At 37.8% G+C, this 27,474-nt stretch overlaps 2 protein-coding genes across 15 annotated transcripts; both read left to right on the top strand.

The window, feature by feature from the left end:
• The first annotated feature begins 1,302 nt into the window (after positions 1 to 1,302).
• Positions 1,303 to 18,161, top strand: LOC109030668 (phosphatidylethanolamine-binding protein 1). 6 transcript variants are annotated; one of them, XR_011899582.1, is made up of 7 exons: positions 1,303 to 1,506; positions 3,022 to 3,376; positions 5,079 to 5,202; positions 6,097 to 6,234; positions 7,331 to 7,415; positions 8,659 to 8,842; positions 10,497 to 10,626. XR_011899582.1 is itself a non-coding variant. In XM_072298509.1 (7 exons), exons 2-7 carry the CDS (start codon positions 7,343 to 7,345, stop codon positions 18,038 to 18,040), a joined length of 867 nt encoding a protein of 288 aa, XP_072154610.1. In that variant the 5' UTR covers positions 6,097 to 6,234; positions 7,331 to 7,342; the 3' UTR covers positions 18,041 to 18,161. The 6 variants fall into 6 exon arrangements, 3 of the variants coding, with proteins under 3 accessions (XP_072154610.1, XP_072154611.1, XP_072154609.1); XR_011899583.1 differs by having other exon boundaries at positions 1,303 to 1,834; XR_011899584.1 differs by lacking the exon at positions 8,659 to 8,842 and adding an exon at positions 12,123 to 12,249 and having other exon boundaries at positions 1,315 to 1,506; positions 10,497 to 10,705.
• A 2,289-nt stretch (positions 18,162 to 20,450) lies between these two features.
• LOC109036212 (protein D2) lies at positions 20,451 to 27,405 on the top strand. 9 transcript variants are annotated; one of them, XM_019050232.2, is made up of 6 exons: positions 20,451 to 20,600; positions 21,582 to 21,837; positions 22,567 to 22,690; positions 23,342 to 23,479; positions 25,227 to 25,311; positions 26,946 to 27,405. In XM_019050232.2, the coding sequence occupies exons 2-6, from the start codon at positions 21,829 to 21,831 to the stop codon at positions 27,043 to 27,045; spliced, it is 456 nt and encodes a 151-aa protein (XP_018905777.2). In that variant the 5' UTR covers positions 20,451 to 20,600; positions 21,582 to 21,828; the 3' UTR covers positions 27,046 to 27,405. The 9 variants fall into 9 exon arrangements, with proteins under 9 accessions (XP_018905777.2, XP_018905770.2, XP_018905776.2 ...); XM_019050225.2 differs by having other exon boundaries at positions 20,451 to 20,625; XM_019050231.2 differs by having other exon boundaries at positions 20,451 to 20,625; positions 21,571 to 21,837.
• Positions 27,406 to 27,474: the final 69 nt, after the last annotated feature.

Raw genomic sequence — 27,474 nt, 5'->3', positions numbered from 1 at the left:
ACCTGCCTGTGGTGTAACTGTTACTGAATGAAGAAAATTATAATAAACGCATGAGAAGTTACTACAACATTGTATAAATTTACATTTGATAAAAAAGATCCAACATTTGAAGCTCGGAACGAATAATTATTCTAAAAGAAGTTCCAATTATAATCGTCTCCACTTTTTGATGACTCACGGTATTGGATCAACTAAAGCCTCTAAATAAGTTTTAAGTATGAATAAACTCTATTTTTAATCTGAATGATCAAGATCAGGTTTAAAACTTTAATAATTGCAGAAACGCGTATCTCGTGATCAAGTGTCATTTTCCAATCATACAACGCTTGATCTGGCCATATGTGATCGAACTAAATCTTATCTGATAAGGAATTGTAAGCGTGAAACTCTTTTTTCAGTCTTAAAATGATCCAAATCCGTCAAAAGAAGTTTTAAAAAACTAATTGCAAAAATGCGCATCTCGTGATGAAATGTCAATTCTTAGTGCGGAAAACGCGAATCTCGGCATTTCTGTCTTATTTTCTAACAGCCCAAGAAATTATTCCAAATTCTGATGGAGTCTAAAAAAACATCTTATTCTTGCTTTTCTCAAGAATTATTACCCTTCTACTAACAATAAAGAGAAAAGTAGACAGTTTTTTTTTACTCTCCTGGAAAATCGTGTTTTCCGAGATATACGCACTTCCTCATTTTCACCATGGATGTGCTGTCAAGTGAGGTGCCGCTCTAATTCGGGAGAAAATTTACAAAAGGAGGCCCGATTACGTCTCTACTAACTTCGGCTATGCTTACGTAGTTTTTGAAGCACCACTGCAAATAATAATACGAATGGAACCAACACAACATGGAAATCGAGTGCGGGAAATGAGTTTCACGTTGACGATGGCGCGGCGCATAGATACAACTATTCGAGCATGGTGGATGTCCATGTCGCATCTGCAAAATTGAAGGCGCGATGACATTCAAACACGATTGTGAATGCACAAAGTAGAAAATTCTTGAGACCTAATAACCGCAGCCGTACGTTGTGTCTAAGGATACCAGAGCGCCTGCAATTCTTTGTGTATGCAACACGGACATCCTGAAAACACGAACAGTTGCATCCAGACCTAGCCATTGAAAAAGCTGGTGCGCCGACGATTTTTCCGCTTGTGATAAAAAAATGCGTCATTCATTCATGCCGTGATAGCGAAGAGAGCAGTAAGTGTCAAATTTTCGAAATCGCGTTTCCTTCAAAATTCACCTAAACTCTTTTAGATGAAATCACTGAAATTGCTAAAACAGCGAAATTCATCTTAATTGTAGCAAAAGGAGACATATGAGAAAGCCGTAAGTGCGTAAAAAAATGACGTAGTTTTGGGCAATAAGACAAGACAGCAGTAAGTGACAATGTTCCTCCAGAGCCAATGAATACACTTAATTTCATATCAGTAAAGGAAGACTCCATGAGGTTACAGATAAGAGAAGTTCCACGCAAAGAGTCGATCATTAATTTGTTGAAAAGAGGTTAGTAGCCTCCTAAAATGTTTAGATCGTGCCATATATCCTAGTTTTGCGTTAACTCTGATCCATGCTAGAATCCAAAAAAGTCTCCCGAAGTTTGTGGTCCACGAATCGCAAGCCTCTTCCCCTTTTAAAAATGATTTGGGCGCTTATACAGCCAACAACATGAATTCGAACCGTATTTAAAGCCTGTGTTCTAAAACGACTCACATTTGTGGTCTCTAAAAAAATTTATGAACTTATATTTTACTGAACGAAATTTTTAGGAATCTTATTCGATTCTCCATTTACATTACAAGTGGTTAAAGGAACAGATTTTAGTAAAATCAGCGTAAGTGTATTTTTGTAGTGCTTATTTCTCTCTCCTAATTAATTTCTCTATAAGAAATCTTAGCGAGATGATGTCTTAGAGCTTCTAGTATATATCAAATAGATTACCTAATTGGAATGAATTTTAAAGATGTACTTGTAATGCTTGGTTTTTTTTGTGAAAAAAAGCTTCATGGTGGGAAATCAAGCAACGTGATATACTGACACGTTAGGACTGAATCTGATACATTCTATTCCAACAAAATCATACATTTCGTTGAATTTGATTTTCACACAGACTAAAATGTTGATATTTTAATTTTCAATGAAGCATCGATAGTACTGCGATACCTATTTAAGATTTCATAGCTCTTTTCCCCAATTCTCTAACATTTTTTCCTCCCATCATTTTCCTCTGATTATTTTCCTGAACACAAGATAACCGCGCGATAAAGCGATCCTCTGAGTAAGCCATTTTTTAAACATGCAGCGTTTTATGAAACGGATACTACAAAATCGCCTCCAGCAGTTTACAAAGAAATGAAATAAGTGTATCGTGAAGAATACAGGAAAGTGGAAACCATGGAACATGAGCAATAAGCATAGTTAGAGAAATCATGTTTGTAAGGGGGAGGGGGTGCAAGTGTGTAGGTGGCCACAAGTCCCTTTGATGATTCAAAGAATGCCGCATCTGATCAATCAGTGCAAGAGAGATAGGTAATAAAACAGCGAATGACCGGAATAAGTTGAGCCTTGCCCCCGATGCCCTCCATTAACCACCGTGCCATCTGGGGCCCTCATTATTAAGCAATTAAGTGGTCTTGCCGTCACGAATTCGCACTAACAATCTCGCATAAAACGAGCCGGAGCTTATGAAGTATTTCATGGGGGGGGGGGGGTGTCAAAAGCCCATTCCCTCTTTGCGGGGGTCCATCGGTATTGAGCAGCTTTATTACAACTTTTCTAGAGGGCAGACCCCATCGTTCGGGACTTCCCTCTCCTAGTTATGTTCTGCCACTTCAGCTTATATATTGGCTGACGGCTGTGTAGGGCGTCTGGACGTGACTATTCGATCAGATGGTTGCGCGTGTTGCACATGCGCTAGAATGAAGGCGCCCCGATTTCCCTTGCGTTAAGCATAATCCACGAGTCTCGCTCACTCACCTCTGTCCGTGTTCCTTCCTAAGTTCGTTTTTAATTCTCTTCCAGCCATTCAGTGGATCGTTCAAAGCAGTAAGGGAAAATGGTGGTAAGACTGGAAGGCAGAATTAGATCGCTGATGGCACTGCTTGTTTGCGAGTGTCTTTGCAAGTCGATTCACGGATTGGAGGCACAAGGATACGGACATGCAACCGTGGCACTGCCGAAGACGACGATCAACACTATCAGGATGTTTGAGAAGACAATGCCCCCGGGCTACACTATAGAGACCGATTTAGTCATCAAGCGAAGGCCGACCGAAAAAAACCAAAAGGAATGGAAACCGCGAGACATCGAGAAAGCTTTCAGCGAGCATCAAATTGTCCCTGACGTTGTCGATGACCCCCCTGTTAATAAGTCTACGGTATGAATCATAATTAAATTTGATCCATCAAAAGGTTTTCAAAGCCGTTGTGAAGATTCAGGTCGAGGGGGAAGGAATTATTAATAACAAAAAGGGTTAACTTTCACAGTCGCACGTTTATCAGGAGGGAACTTTACGGACGCTCTGGATGGGAGGGGATCCGGGGGTCTCAATAGAGAATTTGCAGGTTCCTGAAATTTGATGAATTTCGTGTTTCAGTGGAAACTACTGAGTGAACTGAACAAGAGGATACCCTTGGTTTATGAATTGGACAATTTTGAAATAGCCTTCATGCACGCTGGGCTTGTCGATTTCCTTTGACATTTTTGCAATGGTGAATGCATAGCTAAAGTGCGCTCCAGCTAGAATTGTATTTAGCAAATGGGTAATTTTTATAGGAGGATTATAAATAAACAAGTGGTTAGAAATGAAAAAAAAGAATATGAACTATGCAAAACGATAATCCGGATAGCGGAACTTGGCTGTTTTGAAAACGCCTTCAAATGCGGCGTGATACCTCACGCATTCCGGAGAGTTCAAATAGTTGTATTATTGCGCCTTAGGAATGCGACGGAAGATTACAAATTATTGGAGAAGATATGATAAAATAATCTAATCTGCTAAAATACGTGTTTTTAAACAGGAAATGCCGCCAGATGACGTCACTAGGTGGTTCCTTTTTTTCACTTTCATATCTATTTATATACTATTTCACATATAAAAAAAAATTACAAAAATTACTGTGAAATCAGCTCTTTAAGCACTTTTAGATGAAACAATAAAACATTTTCTTGCAAATTCTCCATTCGGCAGGTGTAAGCAATTTCAATAAGAGCGCAAGCGTAGTCTTTAACATGTCGCATGTCGTGTAGGACATTCAAAAAATTACTTTCAGATCTCGAATCTTTTTTCTTTTTTTTATTCATTTTTCATCGTAAAATAGACCACTGCTTTCAGATTTAGATACCCGTTCTAACAAGAACTGCTCCAGAAACTGAGCAATTTTTCGGTGTATAACGATATGGAAATCTACACGCTGTGTGCGCTGAACGTAGAATTGTATAGTGTATGGATACGGTATTGCAAGAGTAGTAATCATAAGAGAGCTTTAGTCTACTTCGTAATAAAAACTCCGGTTCAGTTTGAACTAATTGGAGTTGTTTATACCAAAGTGTTCATCCAACATTTGCCAAGTTATGGATGTCAGTATTTTCATTTAAAAATTCCGGCACTAAAAGAACGTCCCATAAACGTAGGGATATTCCCCTCTTAGTAAAAGACAAATTATCTGGAGAACTTGCGATTCTTTTCTTTCAAATTTTCAGAAAATTTTATACTTATTTAAGCGTAAGATATTTATAAATGTCGATTTTCATCAATGGGCAATTTTCAAATGGATTACGTTTTGCAAAAAGGAACCACTATCTTCGGCTCTCCCATTAAAGCACTTATCTGCATAGGGAAACCAATGGCATATATGTTGTTTCTAAAATTGGCCAGAAATAGTGGTTCCTTATTGCAAAATGTAATCCAAATGCTCACACGGCGTTCTTCTTTAGTATGATAGTATTCTGACCCCTGACCGCTTCGCAGTACCCCAAAGCGCTTCGGGTCTCAGGCGTTATGTGTTACGCGTGTGTCTCATAAGCTTTTATAATAAAGAGTAAGATATGTTTCTTAAAAACCTCTCCCATTTTTGCAGATTCTATTTCCCTTGAACCGCTCCCCCGAATTTGGTAATGAAATGAACCTGTCCATTCACAAACACATATGTTGGGCGCAGTGGCCTGGTACCATGAACGATACTTACACTTTGATCTATACAAGTGAGTTGGTAAAGTCATCCGCATGCATTTTTAAACACATTCGTACTTTCACAAAACACCTGAAAAGATACCCTCTGCGATTAATTTTGTATTTCCTTCCACTGATGATACATACTACATAAAGTGCTTCATGATAAACATTTTTAGGGAAAACAACGAAGATCCACCATCCACCTTTGTACATAATTTTCCTTCTCTCATTTTGATGCTACGGTCTACTCGTAGGCATATCGACGGTGAAACTACCAAACCACGTATCTCGGTTTGCGACGTCGCAGACTTCCTGTCATACTTTATTTTTTAAATAAAAAACTACTTAACGTCTAGTCTTGAAAATTTCTGTGATTTTCCCTCTTCGTGCGGAGAAAATTCTGTGAACATTTCAAGGAATGATATTGATTTGGTCTACTTCAAAAAAATAAAATGCGAGCGTAGATTTTTAAACACCGCAAACGAGATACGTGGTTTGGTAGTTTCACCGTCGATATGTATCTATTGGGCTTATGAATATTTCTCACCGTTTAACGCAACGCCATTTTTATCGGATTTTTAATATGATCTGGATTTGATGAGTAATGCAAGAGTGTTTAAATTAGGTTCATCTCCAAAAAAACTTGCACAAATGCATTCGCAAAATCTTGAAAAAAATCTTAATGGTATAGGCTGTATTAGTATTATCAGTGATCATGATTCTTTTTGGCTCATTAAATATATTATATAAATGCAGAGGTGATTATATATTCATAATTCATTCATCTAACTCAAACTCATCGTTTGTTTGCGTTACATTAAAAATAATCAGAGCAATTTCCATCGTGTCTGAGTTTTCCTCCCGGAATAATGATTTTAGTAAGTCCAGTGAGCGTGTTTCTTTCTGTTCTTATCCTTCGAAAGTTCCTGACGTACCAAGTCGGGATAACCCAACATCTGGAGAGTACCAAGTGTGGGTTGTTGGAAATATCGAGGGACCGATTTACATGGAGAATGGAACGTTAACTGAATATATTAAGCCTACACACCCGAACGGAACAGGTAATAAATTATTAAAGTTTAGCATTTGATAAAAATCGGCATATCGATGGCCAAAGTTCAAAACAACATCCCCTTTGGAGCGTTTCAAAATGTCCATTCCTATTTTATTTTATTGAAAAGAGACAATCCAACTTTATAGCTCAAAATCTTTTCGGAATATTTTGCCAACAGAGAAGAAAAGACGAAAAAAAGAAAAAGAAAAAAGAAAAAATTACGTTTACCAGTTTCCCGGGGAAAAATAAATTAAGACAAGAAGTCTGCAAGGTCTCAAACGGAGATATGCGGTTCAACTCTTTGGCCAGCAATATGTAAGTCCCGATTTAAGGGTTGGGGCAAAGAGGAAGGAAGATGTCTGACCTAATGTTGCGCAGTATTTCAATCAATTAGAAATGTACTCAGCAATTTTAGCAATTTTTTAGACTGTTATAAAATTTACGAAGAGGTCAAAAATTAAGTTAATGTTTGTGCGCCTCCTCCCAAAAATGTCGACCTTGGGTGGAATTCATGGATTTTCGCTTCACTAAACGTGCTGGAATCAGAGAGAAGGAACGCGAGGAATTTTGGCATAAGATGTCTATTCATAATTGAAAACTTGAATAGTAATTTAATTTGCGTTTTTACAATAAATGGATACGTCGCGTCGCATGCAGTTAGTAATCACCGGTAATTTGCAAGCGGTTTACATGTTAATGGTTCCGATAAATCGTAATAGTACCCATCGTATGTTAGATTGATAATGACTTTTAGCAGCCGGATTTTCTTGGAGCGCCTTCAAATCGCCGCAATACTCAACGCTTTGTCGCACGGTTAGTTTAGTTGCCTATCCGGTCAATGCCCACTTACACGCTCAATCTGTGGCCCCCGCTATCATGCTTACGCAGGCAAAATTACTTTTCCAATTAAAGGAAAAATACTCAATTCTCTAATATTTTTCTTTTATTCCGGAATTTATCGCTTTTTATTAATCTCCAATGGCTTACGCATTGCCGGCGAGTTCGGATTGCCTGTGGGAGATACACATCACCACTGATCAAATGGTTTAAACCAATTTTTAAACTCGCCGCATTTAAAAACCCTGAACTTTCGTACATTACAGGTTTGCACAGACATGTCTTTCTGGTGTACAAACAACCCTTTGGAAGGTTTATTAGATTTGATGAACCGTTCTTGGATGCAAAAACGTAAGATCCTTAGTTGTTTTTTCGTTCTGAGATTCCGTCTTGCGCCTCAATACATGTTTTCATGGCAGTCTTTCATTTTGGTCCGAAAGAGATGATGAAAGGCAATCACGGAAAAAATAGGATAGTCGTCACAACCAGGCTGGTTGTGACGCAACACACCTGGCAACTCACCTGGCAACACAGGATTTCCTCCATTTAAACCTATGTTGAATAATCGATTCTTGTCAGAGCACCTGGCTCCTTCAAGAATCGATACATTTTCATAGGTTTAAATAGAGAAAAAACAATGTTACCAATTTTATGGATCCGCCAAAAGAGGAGTGCACATAACATTTTTAGAAGTGCCCCCCATCCTACTCTTTGTTTACATCTAAATTACATAGAAAAACCTTACCAAAAAATTGATGATACTACTAGAATCGATTAATTTTAAATTTTACCTGGCATGAATGTTTAAATGCCTTCAGATCAGAGACAGGACTTTAAGGAAATGAAAAAAATGTTCAGGGGGTAATAGATTTCTTCACTGATATATTTGTAGAACATGCTTGATGATGAGAGCGAAATTTCTCGTGATGCATTTGTATGTTGGCCAAAAACGAATGTAAGCCTACTCTTAATCAAGTGTTCCCGGTTTCCAGTTGAGTGGTTCTAACACAAAAAATGAAACACGATTTTAAGTCCCAATTGAGTGTTCAGTGATTATTTTTTCACCTCATTATCAATTTTTCATTAATAAATCAAATTAAGACGTGATTCAATCATGAGAAATATCGATTGCGATACATACTTCAAAATATTCAATCATAGCGTAAACTATAATGAAGTTATGTATCTGTTCATACTTGAGCCATTCAATTGCAATGTACATCGAATGATACAGCTACAAAATCAGTCTTTAAGGACCAGTATCACCTCTGGTTGAATTTTACATTTTGTCAAAGTAGGTAAAACTTTTAACGCTATTTTCGGGAATTTTAGGGCTTGCATGATCCAATTGATACATGATGCTGTTCAGAGAGCATTATTATTAGCTCTGGTGGGATATTTTGGGACTAAGAGCCTTAATCTCCGATTAAAATTTAACATACCCAAAGAGTGTTTGTTGAATTTCAACCAGATTTTAAATCCGCAAAAGGGGGTGATAGAGTCGGGCCTTAGAGGGTTGGTTGGGGTATGTTTTCAGAAAACTATGTGCGATTAAAAAAACTTTTATCTTACATGCAAGTTATTTTATTTTCAGACGTTTGGATCCAAGAAGATACAAATTTTCTACAAGAGCCTTCGCCAGGAAGTATAATCTTGGAAAACCGGCAGCTGGAAATTTCTTCCTCGCATACTAGTTTAGGAAAGGCATTGGGAACGACAGATCTTTGAGACGAGGCATTAAAAAATTTCATCTGCCTAATCCATCACGAGCCTCGCAAGTTCGAAGCTGCTTTTTTAATACCTATTTAATGTCAGAAGAGTTTTAAACTTTATCATAGAAATTTCATGAGATAACATAACTTACTTAGTATTGATTTACATGGAGCCAAAGTAAATAGCCAGTACAATTAGATAGCGTTCTGAGTCTATGTCCATATCTCATCAACAGATTTGGTAACATTCCACCGAGGAGAGAAGTTGATCAAATGTTGTCAAAAATTAGTGCCATAGCGTGTCATCACGTTTTGAAGAAATCTTCAACAACTGCAAATTGTTGATGACACTGGAACCTTAATGAGAAACGAGGCTACAGGGATTTCAATTCAACACTCGTTTTTTTCTTAGCTGCCTCATTGTGCTTGGATACACTCTTGTGCTTTCAACCGTATGGTATATGTGCCGTTCGAGCATTGGCTATTAAGTTCACAATGGCGATAGCATGCAGGGATCCAGTTTAACTAACAATCATTCTTTCCGTAAGTTGCATAGCTCGGTATACTTTAAGTAGACTCTTTCGTTACTTCCGCAATTTAACATCTAAACGATGCGCCAAGTATGGTAATATGAAGGTAACCGCTCAGATTATCGTTAATTACAGTATTTCAATCAGAAAATTACTGCCTTAGCTGTATAATGGGCTTCAGCCCCTACTCTCTTCTGTTGGATCAGTTTAATAGTGTTTTCATTTTTAGAGGATCTGTCAACGACTAAAAAGGTTCTTATCATCACTCGGACTTTAAAGTAAAAATGTAGCCTCGCTTTATGGGACGATGGAGAGTGATGTAATAGCTACTTAATGAGATTCACTAGATTAATAATGGTCGATTAGATCTCGATAGTAAATATTATTTCTAGTATCGTGTGAGACATCCACCGCTGGCTTTCATTTTTGAGGTGAACTTAACTTGCAACGTTCGTTTAGTGATTAAAAATTGTTTGCATAAAACAAACATAAGAACACATGATGGATAAACCTCAAATAACCGGTTACAATGTAAACAATATTCAGATGGTTGGGCATTGTACCGTCTATCACTTTTTGACAGTTACTGTAGAACAGAGTGTTATAAAATTTCTACACAGGCGCGATTACACGAGGAAAAAAATTCTGCCAAGTACGTTTTTATTTCTCGTCAAGAGTGCTGTGAGTATATATTTTGAAACACAAAAACTTAAATTAAAGGATTGTTGCATGTTCAGCATTGATCGCACTTGCTCTTGAAAAACCGTCTACAAAGGAGCTAAATCATTTTTCCTTTACATGGCAGAGATTTTGAGACACCGCAACCAAGAAATACCTTTTCTGCACCCAGCGATTTAGATATTTTTTGCTTCCTATGCTTTTTATGAAAGCTGGGGAGAAAAAAATAAGTAAACGGTAATTAAAAGACTGCGTGGGGATGTTCTCAAGTACGTTACATTTTTGAGCAATGTTAGGGCTGAAGAAGACTTCAGGGGCACCTATCCTTTTCAATGTATTTAACATTTGTGTAAAGTTTCGGTGAGGAAGCGTGACAAGCGGTCTCATATATCATGTCGATCAATCTATTTTCCTCAGTGAAACGAGAAATCAATACCACTAGAATTTCATAAAAGCTGAGTTCATTTTAAATGAGAGTTTGAGAAAAGTAAATTTTTGATTTTGTATTCCAGTATTCAGCATATTACTAGCAACGATGATATGGTCCCAACTACCTCGTCAGTCACGGGCTAAGAAGGATTGGGACTTAACGACTATGGACCCCAATGTTACGCTCGGTTGGGGCCCGAAGGAGGTATATCCATTCAGCATCGACTACGCCTTGAAGCAGTGTAAAATCGTGCCGATGATCATAGATAAATCACCGAAGCATTTACTAGAGGTACTCAATTTAATTTTACATGTAAAATTATGCAAACTTCAAACACGAGGAAGTCCATCCTTTTGAGTCCGAAACGCTATGTGCCTTGTTAAGGAAGAACACCATATAGACTTCATTTTGCAATTTGGAGCTATAAATTCTGTCTCATCTGAAAAAACACTTATGTGCATAGGAAAACAAATGGCACATACGTTGTTTTTAAACCGGACCGGAATTTATAGTTCCTAATTGCAAAATGTAGTCCATATGAGCCACCAGACATTCCCAAGTCTCCATTCGATAAAGTACGAATTTATTGGAAAAGTTATCAATATCTGTATTCCAATTTTTCAGACAATATTATTCGCAGATAAATCTGAAATATGTGAAAATTTTAAGGAAAAATATGCATAACTATCTTTCAAAATAAAGATTTTATTGGAGAAAATTTGGCAACTCTCAAATGTTCATACGGCGTTTTCCTTAGCACAGTAGTATGTAACCAGCTGCGCAGAAGTGCAATTGGGGTTGTTCAAATATTACGTAAGCCTTTTAGGAAGGGGAGGGGTTTGAGTTTGTCTCACGGGATCTAACGAAGATTGGGACGGGACGAGGGGATGTCAAACTCAGTTTTACGTAACTCTCCCTTTTAGAGCAAAAATAATATTTTACCATAATAATAATTTACCGCAGCTATTGTCAGGATTTTTCTGTTATTTTCTGACAAATAAGGCGAAGGGGGTTTAAGCCAGCCTTACATAATTCAAAAGAGGGGAGGGGCGTCTTACAGGTGTCTTACATAGATAGGAGGGGGAGGGATAAAAAAGTTGACCAAAATGCTTCACGCAATACTGCCGTGCAACGCAAAAACGCCGTAAACGCCATTATCATAGCAGAGAAACTTGTGTACCTTGGGACAATTTTTTTTCACAGAATTCTTTCGCAAATACTATCAAGAACTTAACCTGAAAATTTGAGTTGCATGGGTAAAACAGTTTTTATTTTATAAAGTGGTAAGTTTCAAAAAACGCGGGAAAATCTTGCTGAATTTACGGCGTTCTTGCTCAGCACGGCAGAATACTCGAGACCTCCACCCATCAACTATCCAACCCTATCCACTCCCTCCCCCTCCCCCCCGGCCCCTTAGTATGTTCAGAGACTGCGTGCAATTTGAGCTCTCGGTATTGTGTATCTTTGCAACATAATCTAAGCCCACAGTATGGTTCGATCAGTATGTACAAAAAGTTTAAATTAAGCCCGCAATATTTACCGATGCGATATTTTAAAGAGCATAAAAGAAAGAAATGGTAAAACAAATTTATAAGGGGTTCCTTTTTCTATAATGCCCTCGGCAGGTCTTGTAGCTCCTTAAAGCTGCCGCATCATAAAAATCACCAGCTTATACACTAAGAAATATATTTTGTGACGGTCTTTTTAGGTTTTGTATGAGGATGAAACCATTGTAGACTTAGGAGTCTATCTGCGACCAGATGATATGCTATTTGAGCCCAAAATGATTACATGGCCTGACGGAGGAGAATATTACTACACTTTAATTATTGCAGGTATGATTTTTCAATCTTAATGGTGAAATCTCTGATTTGATCATTGAATTTCTCTCAACTGTGCGGAGCTCTTCAGTGTTCGAGTGCGAGTGAGACGGTTTAAATAGTCAGACTTTGTTTCATTGTGGAGTCTGCTTTTGTCCGAGTGCTCTGAAATCATAATGACCACAGTAATCCAAAATATAAATCACAGAGTTTCTTGGGAAGATAGTCAACCTCCAATTGCGTTCGTGTTAATGGTCCTCGAAGTCGGTGGCGAGCGCTGCTCATATGACCATTAAGTAGCTTAACGGAATGACCACCGTGTGCATAGCTGAGCAGCACGCATTAGGAAAATCAAAAGGTTTTCAACCATATGTTGGTATTTTTCCGTATAAAACCACGTAAAATTTGGATGAAATACGTTAGTGTCATTCGTTTGGATTAAAATCAACTCTTAAGATCTAAAAAAGCTCTTAAAAATTGAGGTCGTGATGATAAAGGAGCATCCCTGTTTAATAAAGGAGTGCTCATCCACAGTCCGCATTCATAATCAAACTATTCATGCGTGTTGAATTTGGATCTTCCCTGTTATTTCACAGGAACAATGGTTTTGTTGCACGCAAGATTTACCGTCAAGTGGGTAGACTTCCTGATGCTAAAACCACACAAAAATCACGATGGAAACGCACATAAAAAGTCTGGAATCTACTCTTTAGCGTTCAATTTTAAACGAGAACTTGGATATGGAGCACAAAGAAAGCATGCGCTTTGATGACGGCGCAGAGATACAACTATTCGTGCTTGATGGATGTCCATGTTGCGTCTGCAAAATTGAAGGCGCTATGGCGCGAGGCGCGTCAATGCTCTGCTCTAGGCTGCTCATCGATTTTTTCTTCTTTTATTTCAATTTGATCTCGAATTTTAGACTTTTTGATATGGCCATCGTCCATAACTTCATCTTACAAGAGTCTACTCAATCGGCTGAATCTCTTGCTAACAATAGATCCATTTATTTGTGTGTTTCAATTCATGAACGTAAGAGCAATTTCTCTGAAATGTCCTTAAGAAACTCTGTCTCTTTTGACAAGCAACCAGAAGTTGCAATGAATAGATAGTATAATAGAATGCTATGGAAATGTGATGTACAAATAATTGATAATGATTCCGTAGTGAGTATATTTGGAAGGGAGCGACTCGTAAGTTACTTACGGAGTTCCTTGTCGCACCACGCCAGCCTCCTTGCCGTGTACCTTCTCATAGGTACATTGAATTTATGGATGCAGACGGAGAGAATCACATATCGACGGTGTAAGTCGGCAATCACATATCTCGTTTGCAGTGTCTATAAATCTCCGCCTTTATGTTATTTTGTAAAAAAGAACAAATTGACATCATTCCTTGAAGTTTTTGCAGAATTTTCTTTGCGTAGAGAGGAAAAATCATCAGTTTAAAAGAATTGCCGTTGTGTAGATTTCCGTTTAAAAAATAAAGTATGACAGGAATTCTTCGGACGTCGGAAACCGAGTTATGTGATTGCCGACTTACACCGTTGATATGAGGAGCTTGGAGGACAAGGCGCATAAGTGCAGTTTTTGAAAAAAAACTGAGATACTGTATATTGAATGACATCCAAGTAAAACTAGTCTTAATGCATATTCTGTGAAAAATTCGCTCCCTATTTCCAATTTTTAAGCACCAAAAAATCAGTTTGAACTTTCTTCCCGCCATTAGGATCCATGTAATTTTGTAACTCCAAACACGTATTCCTCGGAATAGCAAAAACTCCACTTATGCGCCTTGTCCTCCAAGCTTTTCATATCATTTTTTGACGTAAGAGTAATGGACCCATCGAAGTAAATATTTTTGTTCTACAAAAGCTTTTCATACCAAATAGTTTTCTTACATAGGATCCAACTAGAATTTCATTTCTTCAGATGCTGATTTCCCTGCTCGGGTTGATTACTCCGATAGTCAGTATTTGCTATTTATGGTCGTGAACGCTCACAATGGAACGTGGAAAGAAGAAGATGTGATTGTGCCATACATAGGACCCGAGCCAGATTTGGATTCAGGTGTATTTTTATCATTAGCATCGATTTGTCCATAAAAATTCACCTTTGGAGCATGACTTAGTACATGAAAGTACAGGAGAGAATCTGGAATTGTGTAACTTTACAATCCCCTAATTTTAGCTTGAAACATCTTATGGGAGTTTGGGCGTTAGGGAGCATTGGAGTGAATAATTTTTTTTTTGCGATCTAAAAAGGATACGGGAAACAGTTTGATGCTCTTGTCATAAAACGCACGTGATATGGGAAGGGTGAAATTCTGTCGGTAACGTAAAGAGGAGGAAAAATAAGAAGAAATAAAGATAAAATTAGAGCATGTCTGATTTTGGAGAAAATCACTCCACACTGGGGAAAAAAATAAACACATCGGATCTAGAGTCCAGACTCCTAAAAACATCGACAAGAAAAAATACTCTTGATTCAATCAGATTTAAGCTTAAACCAAGCCTCTTAATTTGAGCGGATTTCCTTTTGATTTAAGCTTAAATCTGATTGAATCAAGAGTCCTTTTTCTTGTCAATGTTTTCAAGAGTCTGGACTCTAGATCCAATGTGGTTTTTTTCCAGTGCAGTATTTTTGGATTTTGCTGCTCTTCTCTCCCTTCTCCCAAATGTTCAGCAAACATTTCCCGCATCCTTTGAAGATTGCGAAAAAAATCTTCAAAAGGTAAGTAGGCTCGAGATTACGCCTTTGGGTGAGTTTAGGATTTTCCTACACTATTCTGTCTCTAGGACCGAAACTATGATTTTGTGTCTAAAACAGCCTGTTAGAAGTAAACTATTTTCAGTTTATATATGACGCCAGCAATATTTCCACGAACCATAAACGATGAATCATTTCGCTGAACCGTATTTCACCTACATAGCGTTTTCGATCAAGTTTACACATTTTTAAAATCTACCTTTTTATTATGCACCCCCAAATGTTTCATTCTTATCAAAATAAGTCTATTAGAAGTCAACCTCAAGTTTTTAGGACGCCGGTAATATTTCTTCAAACCTTAAAAATTAGTCAACTTGCTGACATGTAACTCATTTGCGCCTGAAGCAAGCGTCTTTTGTCAAGTTTCCAAATTTTTTGAAAATGCTTGCACCCTTGCACGCCCAAAAGTTTAATTTATATCCAAGTTTGTCTATTAAAAGACTCTCAAATTTGTGGGGTAGCGTTACTTTTTCATCCCTAAAAAAATCATAAATCCATCGAAATTCGTCAATTTTTGTCAAATTGTCAATTGTCAATTTTCGTCAATCCGTACATTTCAAACATATCGTTGTCCCCCTGACAAAAGGGCGTAACTACACATTGCAGTGAACCCTGTCGTCCATAAAATTTAATGATTTTCCGGGATGATTTCAAAGTGTAGTTACGCCGTTTCGTCAACCGGGCGACGACATGTGATGCGGTAGCACTTGGACTTTTCCTACAATTCTGAAACTCGGCCAAAGTTGTTTTCTAACCTAACGGGGCACTTTTTTGTCCGGGAAACTTAACTTTTTAAGGGGAGATTTTTGGGGAGATATCGTAGGGACCATTTACCTTAAGCCTTCAGCCGTATTGTTAAAGTCATGAGCCGCTTGTATGCAGGAAGTCACATGCATGATTGTCCTTACTTACTACCCTAGGAGAGTCTCCAAGTCAGAATGGAAAATTTCGGGGCAAAAATAAAAATAATTCATGTAAATGAGCACTACAACATTTTATTTTTCGGTTTATATACTTTTGATTTTAATTTTTCATTGTAATATTGATGTATTTTGATTCTAGGTTTACATCGAGTACTTCATGTATTGTACAGACAACCAAAAAAGTTGCAATTTGATGAGCCTCGGTTGGACGAAAAGTATGCAAACTAATTACGTTACCTCTACGTGACAGGGACTTTAGTAATATTCACGGAAACATTTTCTGCATCAAAGACACAAGAGAGACGTTATATGAGGGATTTTACGATAACAGGAATAGTTGTGCAACCATAGGTTATGAAAAAATGACAGGGCCAAAGGGTATAGGAGGCGAGGTCATAAGTCGAAAATACGTCGACGACCGTGAACCTGTTCATGCAAAAACCTTGACAAATTCCCGTCATATTTAAAAATGTGAGACTTCGAGGACCGAAAATGTACAGTCGGTTACGCGTCGCAAACTACGATTTTGAAGCAAAAAAGTAGCTTCTGGTGATGAATTTGTATTGGTTGTGGAATTATCTGACCATTTTATTGATCGGGGTTTAAAATGTTTACGAAAATTGGGATGTTTACCTACCTGAAATTTGGATTTTTAAGTGAGAGAGGTCACGGAAAAAGTATTTTTCCACCATGAGTCAATTGCGCTGGTTACAGAATCGTATTTTGATGCTTGGTTCTTGTAGATTAGCTGTAGCTAATAAGCTTATATTTAGCTCCATGTCGGCTCACAAGTCGTCGCTCCTCTGACGTAAGGACGTATCTCAATTTTAACGTGAGCCCTGTTCTCCGTATAACTCCTATGCTCTCCGGGGCTCATGTGGAAATCGAGATATGCCCTTGCGTCAGAGGAGCGACGAAAAGAGCTTCACAGCGCTGGAAGATCTACGTAAAGAGAGCACGAACACGTCGGTAATTTTGAGGTTGGGCGATGGAGCTCTTGGGACCCTAAATGACAGCCAATCTATGAATTCAAATTATCCAGAGAGATTTATTTTTATAATTGTTACGATTTGTCGTTGGTAAATCTCATATTTGACTTACTTCTGGCATAGATTTACTAGAAATTTTTGTTGGGGACAGTCACAAGGCAACTTTATAAAAAATATAAAAAACCGCGAATTAACTTGTGCTAGGTATATTAATATTAGAGACGCGTTTCGGGGCGAGATGGCCCATCCTCAGTCGGCCGAGTTCGCTGCCGACTGAAGATGGGGCCATCTCGCCCCGAAACGCGTCTCTAAATTAGTATACCTAGCATCAAGTGAGTTTGCGGTTTTTTATCATTTTTATAGATTTACTACTTTTGCGAAAAATACGCTCGTTTATGGGCATTCTTAGCCATTCTGCAGCCGGATTGTTGAAACTTTAACTGGATATGTTGGCACAATAAGACAAGACATAGTCCTATCTGCGCCGTGCAATATATCGATTTTTGATTCTTGTCGTGACGACATAGATTTCAACAATGAGGCTGCTGGTTTGATATTGGTCTTTAAAGATTGGCAGTGACATTTTTCGGTTTCGAAGATGGGCTGTTCTTTTGGGTCCTAAGAGGTCCATATTTTGACGTGTTCTTACTCTGTCTCTGTAGGTGCTCTATACAGCGCTGAAAAAAGTCTTTACTACGTGAGCAACATTTTGCATTTAAATGACGTGTATGCAAATTCTCGTCGGCATTGTCCAAAAAATCACCTCTCCGAATCAAGGCGTTTTCAGAGATCGCATTTCGACGGTACTGCACCTGCAGCAACTGCTGTTTTTTTGCATGCAGAAACATATAATGATGTTTTCAAAATATATTTTCTTTACAGCCGCAACAACAGTCGACGGCAGAATTTTGTCGTGAGGAAGTTCACTAAAAAATACAATCTAGGGCAGCCACACGCGATTAATTTTTTTTTCGTAGAAAACTGGGATTTTGTGGACACGGAACCGAGTGATTTGGCACTGTCTGGTCTGCAAGCAATGGAGAACTCAATGGATTTATTTGATGAAATACAAATGAGACTCGAAAACGGCGAGGAGTTCGAAGACGACGAGGAGGAGTTTAAATAGTTCTACTTAAAATTGTTTTTTCCCTACAAATGTTGTATTAAGATTTAGAGAACAAAATACTTCGTGACGGAATTGAATTGTTAGAGGAGGATGATTCATCAATAAAATGAAACATTGGTTACAGATTGTACAATTCATTAAAAAACGTCATCGAACCACCCTATATCAAACGGAATTTAGGTAATTCAAAAATCGTCACGGAGAAAGTTTTCCCACTGCAGTTTAGAACGTAAAAATAGAGCGTATTCCTCTGAGGTAATCGAAAAAGACCGCATATTGTTTGAGTTACGATCCCAATCCAATGACCAAACCATGATGCATTCCGTAAAATATAGACCTTCAATAACGGAGTTGAGGAATTTTAGGGTGGGCCCAAAAAGGCCGTTAACGATACCCCACCTTTACCGCAAACTGTACCAAAATCAACACAACATTTGTGCTGGTTTGTGTTTCACTTCATCTATTAACCAAAAGTAACACAAGAACACAAATATTTTTATCAGTGCAGTCGCGTTTCCGCGAAGTCTCGCGACTCCTCTTGGAGACTGCAAAAATTGTTTGTGGGATATAAAAAGGTAGGCACGGTCACGGTCAATAATGCCCTTGCGGAGTTAAGGGGAAAAATGAGTCATGGAAATCCGAGCAATTGCAGAGCATAAGAGAAAAATTGCTCAAAAAACATAGAAAAACTGCAAAACAAGACTTATATCTCCTGAGAGGAGGCGGAGGAAAAAAATCCAAAAAATAAACTTACCTCCTTAAAATCTCAACTTTTGTTCACTTATATTATTTCCGAGAAAAATTCTGTCTGCCGAGAGAAGGACGAGTAAGTAAGGCTACAATTATTTCAATGCGCAGTTAGACTCAAATGGCTATTGGTTGTTTGGGTGGTGTAGGGAATGATAGGGAAAACGAGCAAATTTTCTTTCGTCAGAAAGTTTTGAGCACGATATTAAGATCACCGTGTCAAAACTGTGATGTGTAAATTTGTCATGGGAAAACATGCATTATCATGTTTTTCAGCACAAACGCCTTTTTGAACGTATATTTATTAGGAGACTTAAACGCTGGAGTAGAAAAGTAGATAATTTATTAGGACAAACATTGTCGCCTGGCGTCACACAACCACTATAAGAGACTCTCTTCCAGTCAATCTTCCTCTACTTCTACCCCCACCCAAACAACTCCTCCCCCCTCCCCTCCACCCACCACCACTAGCCGTTCCTCAGATTTCGCCGTCTCGTGTAGCGAAATGCAACGAAAATGTTTAAATAATTGTGCAATTAACTGCATGAAAATACATTATTAAACCATAAATTTCACAATCTCTCCACAATAAATATGAATGTTCGAATTTTACATTGCATATATTTTGCAGGTTACTTCGTTTTTTTTTTTTTGCATAAATATGAGTTATCTTTAGAATTTGACAAAATTTGAATGCCAATAATTTTTCCCTGACTACTTTTCAACATAAATTTCACAAATGAACCGCTCAACCTTCAGAGCGCTTCGTGCCTAAGGCGTTATGCTTTAGAAGTTACTCTAATGATTTTACATTACAGACAGTGAGCGGTTGAAAGACGCTGACTCCGCGAGTTGAGGTAAACGCAGTGACACAGTGCGGTCGACTCAAACGCATATTAGCGCCTACAAGACCGCAGGAATACTTCAAGCATTGCGCGTTTACTACGGTGCGCCTTTAGTCGTTGAAAATTTGTGATTCCTCGGACCTGTCCATCCGACACTAAGGTAGTCACCGCGGTGTAACCATGTTCGACCGATGCAAACCCCGAGCAAATTGCAGTATGTTAAATATTTACTGGTAGTTTTTTCTGGTAGTGCGTAATTGCGTATCCATGAAATTTGTACAATTTTTCCCACTTTTCCAACGTACACCTTTGATACAGCTCTAATATTGCCATGTTTGCGATTTTTTTTTTTTTAAAAAAAAAAAAACAAAACAAAAAAAAACAAGAAGAAATTCTGAAATAGTGTCATCACTGAGTCACCAAGAGAAAAAATTATCCTGACAATAAAATCAGATAGAGGTGTCGAAATCAGTCAAGACTCTGACTTTTTGCGAAAAACTATTGTTACTCTTACACCGTTCAAATTGCCTAATTAGACGCTATAGTTTATAGTCTATAGAATATTAAGTAAACAGAATGAACGAGTGTAAGTTTTTGCACAACTGCATAAATTAAAATTATACCATTTGATCACTGTCTATCAATAATTCTCTCCCGCATAAAATTCAGCTTGCCGACCTTTTCCACAAGTTGCCTCGTTTTATGACATCTTATCAGTTAAGCAGAGCGTCATCATTTTGTTCCAGATAAACAGAATAGATATCTGTTTTTGAGCATCAGTTATCAGTCATCCACATATTTACCCACGAGAGGTTAGGAGTTTCATAGAATGTTTAATGTGTTTCTTGGATATGTGGCCTACGGCTCATGAAGGGCTCGGAGTGAATCATAGTTCGCGGATTTACAGCGTCCTTTTCCATCTCTTGGAAAAAGTTCGGATTCGGTGGCGTGTAGAGCAAAAAACATGGGTTAGAATCGTGTCCTAGATCTAAGGTTTAAATTATTTTACATGCGTTACGGTTTTGGAAAATTTTTTTGAAATTGATACTTTATACTGTGGAATTTTCGGTAGTTCTATTCATATTTTGTATGAACCATCGTAAAATTAAAAGCAAAAGAGCGTGTTAGTGAATTCCATCACGTTCCACACTCTTACAGGAATAATTGTATTTTATACATAGTTATAGATATCTGTCATGTTGGAGTACTTTTTTTCTTCCTTTATCCACTCAACATGAATTAGGTAGTTAACTATTAGAGGTGTCATCTATTACTATATTTACCACTGTTAGGACAACGATTTGTAGAATTTTTTTTTTTATTTAGTAAACTTTATTGCAAAATAAATTACAAAAGGGGGGGAACCGTCCTCTGACATAACATCCCCCCTAAAATTTCAGTTACAATAACTTTACATTGGTCTTAAAAGTATGGTCACTACAGAATTGTCTTTAGGTTGAAGTAAAATTAAATTACAGTTTTAGTTGTAAGTTCAAATAACTATTGTCTCTAAGTAATAGGTAAAAAACCCCAGAAGGGGGAAAAAAAATCCTAACAAAATGGTCTGAAGGGATTACCCTTATTGAAATATTTGTCTGATAACTGTAATGATTGAACGATTTGTAGAATGGAAACAACGACGACGACGAAATGACAAGAAAAACGTAAATCACCTATTGTACTTGCATTTCTTAGCAGAGGATTACGATAGTGATCTCAACTGGTCGCGCGGTGTTAATAAGCAACAATGGGATGCAAAAGTTTGTGCCCGACGATTCTTAATATTGCATTCCCGCAAAATCTTCCCATTCACTTTTAATTACGGGTGTCTGGTGCACCTCAGTTAGTTTACTTGACGCGTGAACAGATTTTTCCATTCCTTTTTCTCTTTATTCTCTTATACTTTCTGTAAGATTTTTGCTTTTAGTCATTCGATAGTTTTTTTTAAGCAATAGCAAAAGATGACGGCGAGACTGGGGGGCAAAATTAAGTCATTGATGGCATTCCTTGTCTGCGGATACAGACATACGACTGTGGCACTGTCAAAAACGACAATTAGCACCGGAGAAAACCGAGTTCATCATCGAGCAAGCGGAGTATAGGAAAAGATACAAGGAATGGAAACCGCGCGACATCGATAAAATTTTCCGAGAACATCAAATCGTCCCTGATGTTGTTGACGACCCTCCTGTGAACATGTCTAAGGTATGAGACTATAAAAGATACTAACCCGTTTCAGAAATTCTTCGATCATGAATGGATCATAATTAATTATGTTATGAATCGAATTCACTGATATTCAAGTAGAGGGATTAATCAATGAACGGTCTGTTCCTAGAACTTACCTCTCGCCTTCAATTTCGCTACATAGGCAACAAACATACCGGAGATCGCGGCAAGTTATTTGTTGAAAAACTTAAACTTGTTTATCGCTTTACCAGCTTTGCTTGAGACGATGTTGTTTTTCTATAGCAGGTATCGTCCAACTAGGGTTCGCCTGGCTGCAGTTTTGCCACACGCGCAACCAGACCTATCGGAGAGCACGAATAGTCATAATTTTAAAAAAATAACATTAGAAACTATTCTTGCTCCATGCATTTTGATAAGGTAATAGACCATGCGTAAGCCTGTTGGCAGATACCGTCCACTCGACGTTCATATCTTCCATTTCGCCGTATAGGCAACTAAATACCTGAGAGAACGAATAGCTATTAGCAAACTCGCAAAAATTGAACTAAATTGACATCTGATAAATATTTGTTCGCGTAATTTACGATTTGAAAAGTTCAGTCGGGAGCTTTTAATTTGTTTTTATTTGGTGTCTTGGATAGATTTATTCCACTGAAATAGCTGGTTCAATCGTTGGTAGCAAGCACAATGAATTAACCGCAATAATTACGCTAATAACCGGGTTTTTCTATAAATTTTTCGTAGATTCTATTTCCGTTCAACCACTCTCCTGAATTCGGTAATGAGATGAACCTGTCCCTCCACACACACATAGACTGGGCACAGTGGCCTGGTACACTAAACGACACGTACACTTTGATCTACACAAGTAAGTAAGTATGGACAAGATACACATATTGTAGTGAGCGGTGTGATTTTATGTGCCGTATGATGCAGTGTGATTTTATGTTGCTGCGCAATGGATATACGCCTTAATTAATTTTCGCAGAGTTTTCTTCGCTTAGAGACAAAAAATCACAAAAGTATTCGAGATGATGTTTAATAGTTTTCCGTTTAAAAAATGAAGTATGACAGGAACTCTGCAACGTCACAAATCGAGATGCGTGGCCTGGTAGTTTCATCGTCGATATGCACGTTTACGAAATAATTTAGATTTGATGAATTTTATTCGCAAACGAAGATTTAATCTTGTCTCGTTGATCATAACCATTAAGAATTCTATGCTAGTTGGCAAAATAATTTTTTTATTCTAACGGTTAGTGGCGAGGCGTGAATGATCGATTTTCGATATTTCCTCATTGAGGAGAATCTATTGTTAAGGTGTTCGTAGCGAACCCCCTGTTTATCGATTCTTTTCCATAGGATTAAATGGCAGATGAATGATGTATCGTAAAGCATGCCACGCCACTGCTAACGTCGTCTCCTGACGTGTATTCATCCTGACTAAGTGCTCTAAGTAATTTGACAAGAAGAAAATCATTTGAAAATAAATTTTACTGATCGCATTTTCTCTTTCAAGTTCCTGACGTTCCGAGTCGGGAGAGTCCAACTTCTGGAGAGTACCAAGTATGGATTGTCGGAAATATCGAGGGACCAATCTACATACAAAATGAAACGTTAACCGAATACGTTAAACCGACGCATCCGAATGGAACAGGTAATGAAAAACTAATTAATGGCGTTCGAAATTACAGAAGTCATTTCCATAAAATGATTTGTTCATAAAGAAAAGGAACTCATATCAACAAAAAAATCCAAAGAAGGAAGGTAAAGAATAACTTTGAAAAGCTTAAAATAGTGCGAAATCACATCCGAGCAAATTTCGATTGCAATATGAACTGGAATGGAAACAACGTACAAATTGTTAAATTTAGATGTGTGCACAACTGTCGCACAAACATGCAAACCAGTCATTCCTTTCCATCCATGGTCTAAATGTTACGGGACACGGGAATCCCGTTAGAGCAAAATTGTTGTTTCCTAGACGCCTTCAACTGAGGCGTGATACCGCACGCATTCCGGAGAGTTCAAATAGTTCTATCCTTGCGCCGCAGCAATGCAATGCGACGTTAATGGAAGGTAAATATCTAAGTTGCCTCCCCGCTGGTCTTTTCTGCTTTCCTTCGCCGCCACCGTAGTTTTAAACGCATAGTTTAAGGGCTCTGGAGGCAGGATTGCGTGTAGGAAATAAATAATTTTTAAAGTAGAACGAAAAATAGAGAAGCGGTTGGAATTTAACAAAAGAAAGGGAACTCAAATCAACCAAAAAATCCCAAGAGGAAGGTAAAAAATAACTTTGAGAAGCTTAAAAAAGAGCGAAATCACATCCGAGCAAATTTCGATTGCAATATGAATTGGAATGGAAACAACGTAAAAATTGTTAAATTTAGATGTGTGCACAACTGTCGCACAAACATGCAAACCAGTCATTCCTTTCCATCCATGGTCTAAATGTTACGGGACACGGGAATCCCGTTAGAGCAAAATTGTAGTTTCCAAAACGCCTTCAACTGAGGCGTGATACCGCACGCATTCCGGAGAGTTCAAATAGTTGTATCCTTGCGCCGTAGCAATGCAATGCGACGGAAGGTAAAAATCTAAGTAGCTACCCCGCTGATCTTTTCGGCTTTCCTTTGCCGCCACTGCAGTTTTGACCGCATAGTTTTAGGGCTGTGGAGGCAGTATTGCGTTTAGGAAATAAATAATTTTTAAAGTAGAATTAAAAATAGAGAAGCGGTTGGAATTTAACTGCACTTATTCACATGCGTGGCCATTGTTTTATTTTATCCTTCTTTCCACGAATTCTAAAAGATTTGGGTTGGCATATGGATAACTATTTTGAACCAAGTTCAATCATTCCTGCTTTGATGGACCATGAGTCCCTCCAAGGGGGAGACAAAGGAGGAGGAGGAGGAGGAGAAGGAAACATAGTTATTATTGCTTTAATAATTAGTATTTTAATTACGCATTTTCTTAAAAAGTCCTGTTTTTTTTTCAATGTTTGATCTCCTTCCAGAAATGTGACTTTTGGGCGATTGGACCTTTTTCTATACATGGTAAAGATTTACTTTCCAAAAAAATTGGTTTCAGAAAGTCCCGACGAGAGATGATCTAAAAACGGGCGGATCTGCTTCTTTTTTTCGACTTTTTTTTATAGCGAACACTTTGCACGGTTAAATATTTTTTAAACGACTCATGTGAGATCAATGTATTAGTTTTCCAGGACTTGATGAAAATTCTATTTCCGCGTTACTACTGTGCTTTTATGTGAAACTGAACACTTTTTATCTCCCTTAAGAAAATAATCTAATGATCTTTTTTTTTCTTCTTCTGAAATCGTCACTCAGATTCAGCCCCTCTTTTCATTCCTTATTATTTATTTTCATTGTACTTCCATCTTACAGGTTTACATAGACACGTTTTTTTGGTGTACAAACAACCCTTTGGTAGGTTAATTAATTTTGACGAACCGTTTCTGGATGCAAATACGTAAGTCATATTCAGTAACATCTACATTTTTCTGTGAAGACTTCAAATAATTAATGTTTCAATACATTGTTTATGATTTTTTCAACTACTTTTATTATGAAAAAATAAATGGTTGCTCACGCATTTTTAAGCGTACCCATAAAACTTATAAAATGATGCCAAAATGGCGGTATCCGTGAGGGGTTATACATCAAAATTATTAATGAAATCCTTCTTTCCATAATCGTCTCATCCTGTTATTAGAGCTCAAATACTCTCAATAGCCACCGTATGTGGTAGTGTTGAAATTGACTATGTCTAACATCGTTCAAATTCTGACTATACATCAGTTGTATCAGTATAATCGAGGAGAAATTCCTCCTCCGTGAACATCGGTATATGATCTGAATCTCGATTGACGAATGAATATACCCTAAGGACGAATTTCCTTGTCTAAAATATTCCATGTCGTCGCCCGTCCATCCATGGAATCGGTGAAATTCCGGGAAACGTAAGCATTCTTAGCCTGAAAATTGTAATCAAAAGAAAATATGATTCGTTTCTGCTTCGTTAAAATATGTAAAAACTATTCAAGGATAGATCTTACGGGCGGTATTTGTATGAGATTTCATTGATATTTGTCAAATTCTTAGATGCCCAAAACTTTTTTTGTACGACAAGTCCCAAGTCGGGTCAAATTAGCCCGTCTTTTAATACATTGATTTTGATAGTTTTTGAAGTATTATCTATTTTTTTTCTAAGTTTTTGAAGCTTGTATTAAATTTTTGCGGTAGTATACAGACAATTTCTGACTCCCTCAGAATTTAGATTCAGGCCAATTTGACCCGGCTTGGGATTTCTAGGGGTAGTCGTCAAAGGAAAAGTTCCCGACACGACAAATAACTCTCGCAAAGATACCAATTTTTAGATGTACTCCCCTCAGGGTGCTTGAGAGACCTTCACTTTATTTGGCCACATCATATCATTTGCAGTAAACGTAACCTTCAATTTCCTCAAATTTCAAAAATAAGAAACACCTCAAAGCGCGTTGATGACGGCGCAGAGATACAAGTACTCGTGCTTCATGAATGTCCATGTTGCATCTGCAAAATTGAAGGCGCGATAGAGCGATGCGTGAACTCGCAATGCTCCGTTCTATGCTGCCAATGAGGTGTTGCTCGAACTCGCGAGAAAAGTTAAAAAACGAGTTTGTCAAATATGTCTCTCCTATTTTCGGCTGTGTTGACACTCGATTTTTTCCATTCTCTTTTTATACTTAACAACTGATTCTTTACCTGTATCCTATTTAGACCTATATCTAAAGCTCGTATATACTGGCCCCATAACTCCTTCAGAGGAGATAGTCAGGTCTATTTGACCCAGCTTAGGATTTTTAGGGGTAGTTGCCAAAAAAATTTCATGCCATTCGAATTTTTTCTATTTTTTCAATTTGATGTCTGATTTTCTTTTCACGACATATTTGTTGACCTACATCTGAAGTTCTTTTGCACCGGCCCTGTGCAACCCGCGGAGCACGTTTTTTTTTTTTTTTTTTTTTTTTTTTTTTTTTTTTTTTTTTTAGCAAACCTCGGGTCAATTTGAACCGGCTTTGGCGTCTGAGGGCTAATCCGGGTATAAAATGATTTTACTTTCAGACCATTGGATCCGAGAAGATACAATTTTTCTACGAGAGCCTTTGCAAAGAAATACGATCTTGGAAAGCCAGCAGCTGGGAATTTTTTTCTTGCTTACTAAAGAATGAAGAAAGCGATCAAGACAGTAAAACTAGGACAATCTCATATGCTCCGTCACTTACTCCGTTAGAACTATACGTGTGCAATGAGATATACCGAAGTGGAATTTGATCAGCACGATTCTGTAGTATGACTTATGAAGTGGCATTTGCCCTGATTCAATGAAGCTTTCGTTCTTACTCATTGCTGACGCTGGAGTCTTCTTGGTCATGTTTTAAAAAGATTACGTAAATTGCATGATTGAGCAGCAGTGTATTGTTATAGTTTTGGATTTTCTTGAGTGATTTTAAATTGTGATGTTTGTAAGATTTTGCTTTGATCTTAATGAAATAAAGAGGTACATTGAAAAGGTACATCATAATAGTGCCGTGCTGAGGAAGAATGCATTAAGAACATTCGAGAGTTGTCAAATTTCCTCCGATAAAATGCT

Source organism: Bemisia tabaci, chromosome 3 (assembly GCF_918797505.1).
Source record: "Bemisia tabaci chromosome 3, PGI_BMITA_v3".
Classification (NCBI taxonomy): Eukaryota; Metazoa; Arthropoda; class Insecta; order Hemiptera; family Aleyrodidae; genus Bemisia; species Bemisia tabaci.
Note: the sequence above shows the minus strand (reverse complement) of the source record. Positions and strands in the feature narration are given on the sequence as shown.